Source organism: Corylus avellana, chromosome ca8, assembly GCF_901000735.1.
Source record: "Corylus avellana chromosome ca8, CavTom2PMs-1.0".
Lineage (NCBI taxonomy): Eukaryota > Viridiplantae > Streptophyta > Magnoliopsida > Fagales > Betulaceae > Corylus > Corylus avellana.
In genome coordinates this window covers 795,670-798,860 of record NC_081548.1, presented here as the reverse complement: position 1 = coordinate 798,860, position 3,191 = coordinate 795,670, and the positions used below count along the sequence as shown (strand labels likewise).

Sequence of the window (3,191 nt, the reverse complement as noted above, 5' to 3'; positions counted from 1 at the left end):
TACTTTTTTTCTTTTTTTTTTTTTTAAAAAAAAATACAATAAATTTCCTCTGTTTGGATATCAATCACATTGACATTGCTATACTTTCAGAAAACGCATTCATGGAAAAAGAGAAGATGAATAAACGAAGAGAAGCTCTTAGGAAAAAAATATAAAAAATGGGGTTGAGAGAATAATATGTAATATTCATCTTGTATTAAGTATAGCAGCTTTCATTTTTTTTGAAGATTTTTTTAACATATCATTGAAACCATTCTAACATGGTTTCTAAACTATTATAACAATGCACTTACAACAAGGGAATTTGTATTCACCTTGTACTTTGCCTATTATAAATGTAAGATCTTGCAAAATACAAGTATGCAACGAATGCAACTACACTGATTCCAGCAAGCACCAAATAAAAATAGTCAAGATGTGCCTTGTTCAGATTATCAGCAAACCAACTATTTTGGCCATCCTTGCTAGTTGCTTCCTCAATTATGGAAACAAGAAAGCTGCTTAAAAAACTCCCAACACCAATAGTACAGAGATAGAGGGCGATACCCACACTCCTCAGTTCAACTGGGACCTGATCATAGAAGAATTCTTGTTGACCAACCAAGGTGAAAGCATTAGCAATTCCACACAAAACATATTGAGGAACTAACCACCAAATACTCATTGGAATGGTCACATCCGGCATATCAACCAGCCCATACTCTTGAGCTGTTTTGAGCCTTTTCATCTCAATTAGAGCTGCAACAACCATGCTGATGATAGATATAACCATCCCAGTTCCAATTCTCTGCAACATCGTGATGCCATTAGGCTTCCTGGTGAAAGCTCTTGTTATAGGAACAAACATGCAATCATATACTGGAATGAAGAGTACAATGGTTAGTTCAATAAAGCATTGTAGTGCAGCAGCTGGTATGTCAAAGTCCGAGAAAATTGTTCTGTCCATGGTAGCCCCTTGTTTTGTAAAGAAAGTTGAGGTTTGTGCATACACAATGCTGTATCCCAAACTCGTTGCCCAAATTGGAACAAGCCTAAGAGCTGCCTTTGCTTCTTCAACCTCATTGACGGTACAAACCTCGCCTTCTTCTTTTGAAGCATCTGAAGACAGCAAGGCGTTGTTGAGGAACCTGCAACATGCATAGAGGATCAAAATCGCTCTACAACTGGAGTTTATATCCCCGTTTGATTAAATAGTTATCTTACTTGAATTGTTGGGAGCTATTATGGTGCGGGAGGGCTCTACAAACTTCCTCCCCTTCAGTAGCTACAGTGGAAGGGGTGGTCCGCCAGTTGTTCTTCAGTGCGGCAACAAAAACACGACCAATTCTCACAAATGCGCTTTTCTCCTTCCCTTTCTCACTATACCGATAAGTCCTAGTGCCAATCAAAAAGACGCCCAAAGCAAAGATCATCACAATACAGGGTATTCCAAATCCTAGGCCCCAGCTAAGGTTGTCTTGTATATAGCTCATTATCGCTGTTGTTACTGCGGCACCCGCACATACACCAAAGAACCACCAATTGAAGAATGAGCTTTTGGCTCTGCACTCGTCTGGATCTTGCCCATCAAACTGATCCGCCCCAAAAGCCTGAACACAAGGCTTGAACCCCCCCTGCCCAACAGCTACTATATACAGAGATGCAAAGAATAAGATTTCTTGGAGCTGATTTGAAGAACCCAGTACGATTTTGGTGTCTAAGTTGTCAGAAGAAGTGCTTAGAGAAGGAAGCATAGCCGACAGAGTCAACAACCCCAGTCCCTGTTTTTCAATTCAAAGATAGATTAGCAGAGAAATTTTCAATTTTCTTGTATAGCAGCAACTTAATTGAGAGAGAGAGAGAGAGAGAGAGAGGGGTGAACATTACGAGGATGTAGATGAGAGAAGCAATGACAATAGTGCGGTAGCGGCCCAGAAATGAATCGGCCACAAACGAACCCAAAAGAGGAAGCAGCGCCGCCGTGCCGATCCACACGTTGACGTTCTCGGCCGCTGTGGCCGTTGACTGCCCCAGCGGCCCCGTCAAATATGTTATAAGGTTGCAGCTGATCCCATTAAACGCAAACCGCTCCGCCACTTCCACACCTATGACAATCAAAAGTAGTAAAATTTTCATTCCTCATTTACATATGCTCATGCATGCATGGGGCCGGTGGGCCTGTTGTTAACTTACCGATGATGAAAGATGCGGACCTCCAACCGCTAGTGTTTGATCGGAGGACCGGACGGCCTTTGTAGTCGACAACACCACCGACGGTGTCCAATAGCAGTGGTGTTTCGACGGTGGCCATTTTGCTTTCGAGAATTTAATTTGTTGGTCGCTTCGTAGGCGAGTACCGTGAGTTCTTCTCTACAACAACAATTTAATAAAAAAAGAAACAAATTGAGTACATCCCGCCGATCCCGGGATGGCTGCTCGTGGGCAATTCAGTAGAATTAACCATTTGTGTTCGCCGATTTATATAAAATTATATAAGTTAATTTAATTTCATCTATTTAATTAAATTGACATTGACAAGACCTCTTCAATTATAGCTCACTATTTGTGTTTGGTGGATATTGAAATTTTTTTCTTTGAAACAGTCGATACTGAAAAGTATTAACCTTAAATAACGACCGATAGGTTTAAATAGTATTAAAGCATAGAGATAAAATTATATAGGTCAAGTCTTATATGACACATTTAATTAAATATGTTAGACTATTTATTTATAATCCATAATTTTGTATTAAATTTGTGAAGCGTGTCAAACAAATCCAAATTTGTTGCCCGAGCACTTGCAATCAGGCATAAAAATGCTGCCAATTCCGATCGTGAATTGACAATTATAATTTTGGGTTAAAGTCCTTTGAATTACTAGTTATTTTCAAAAAAAAAAAAAAAAAAAAAGTCTCATGAACCAATAAGTTTGTCACTTAGACACACTTGTGACAAAAAGGCCACTCCGATAATAATTAAAGTGAATAGAAAAATCAAATTTGACTAAAATCTTCGAAAATACCCTCACTTTTACAATTGAAAAACTAAATTTATCATTTATAATTATTAATCCGTAAAAAAAAAAAAAAAAAAAAAACTAAGTAACTAACCATAGAAAAAAATAAAAAATAAAAACAAAAAGTCTATCAATAATAAATAACAGGAAATCTTTAGTTTTTTTTATTTTTAATGTCAGTTTTATAAAGTACAAA

At 37.9% G+C, this 3,191-nt stretch overlaps 1 protein-coding gene across 1 annotated transcript; it reads right to left on the bottom strand.

Annotated features, from left to right (window-relative positions):
• Positions 1 to 310: 310 nt before the first annotated feature.
• Positions 311 to 2,341, bottom strand: LOC132189451 (protein NRT1/ PTR FAMILY 5.10-like). Its single transcript, XM_059604189.1, has 4 exons — positions 2,173 to 2,341; positions 1,867 to 2,084; positions 1,204 to 1,760; positions 311 to 1,127 (listed from the first exon to the last, which is right to left on the bottom strand). Exons 1-4 carry the CDS (start codon positions 2,288 to 2,290, stop codon positions 311 to 313), a joined length of 1,710 nt encoding a protein of 569 aa, XP_059460172.1. The 5' UTR covers positions 2,291 to 2,341.
• Between the last annotated feature and the right edge of the window lie 850 nt (positions 2,342 to 3,191).

What these genes read in the sequence shown, in the direction of transcription:
- LOC132189451 (XM_059604189.1), bottom strand. Translation starts at nt 2,290, where the DNA reads ATGGCCACCGTCGAAACACCACTGCTATTGGACACCGTCGGTGGTGTT. An exon ending in GTCCGCATCTTTCATCATCG is followed by an intron (nt 2,085 to 2,172) that starts GTAAGTTAACAA and finishes TGATTGTCATAG; the next exon opens with GTGTGGAAGTGGCGGAGCGG. An exon ending in CTTCTCTCATCTACATCCTC is followed by an intron (nt 1,761 to 1,866) that starts GTAATGTTCACC and finishes ATTGAAAAACAG; the next exon opens with GGACTGGGGTTGTTGACTCT.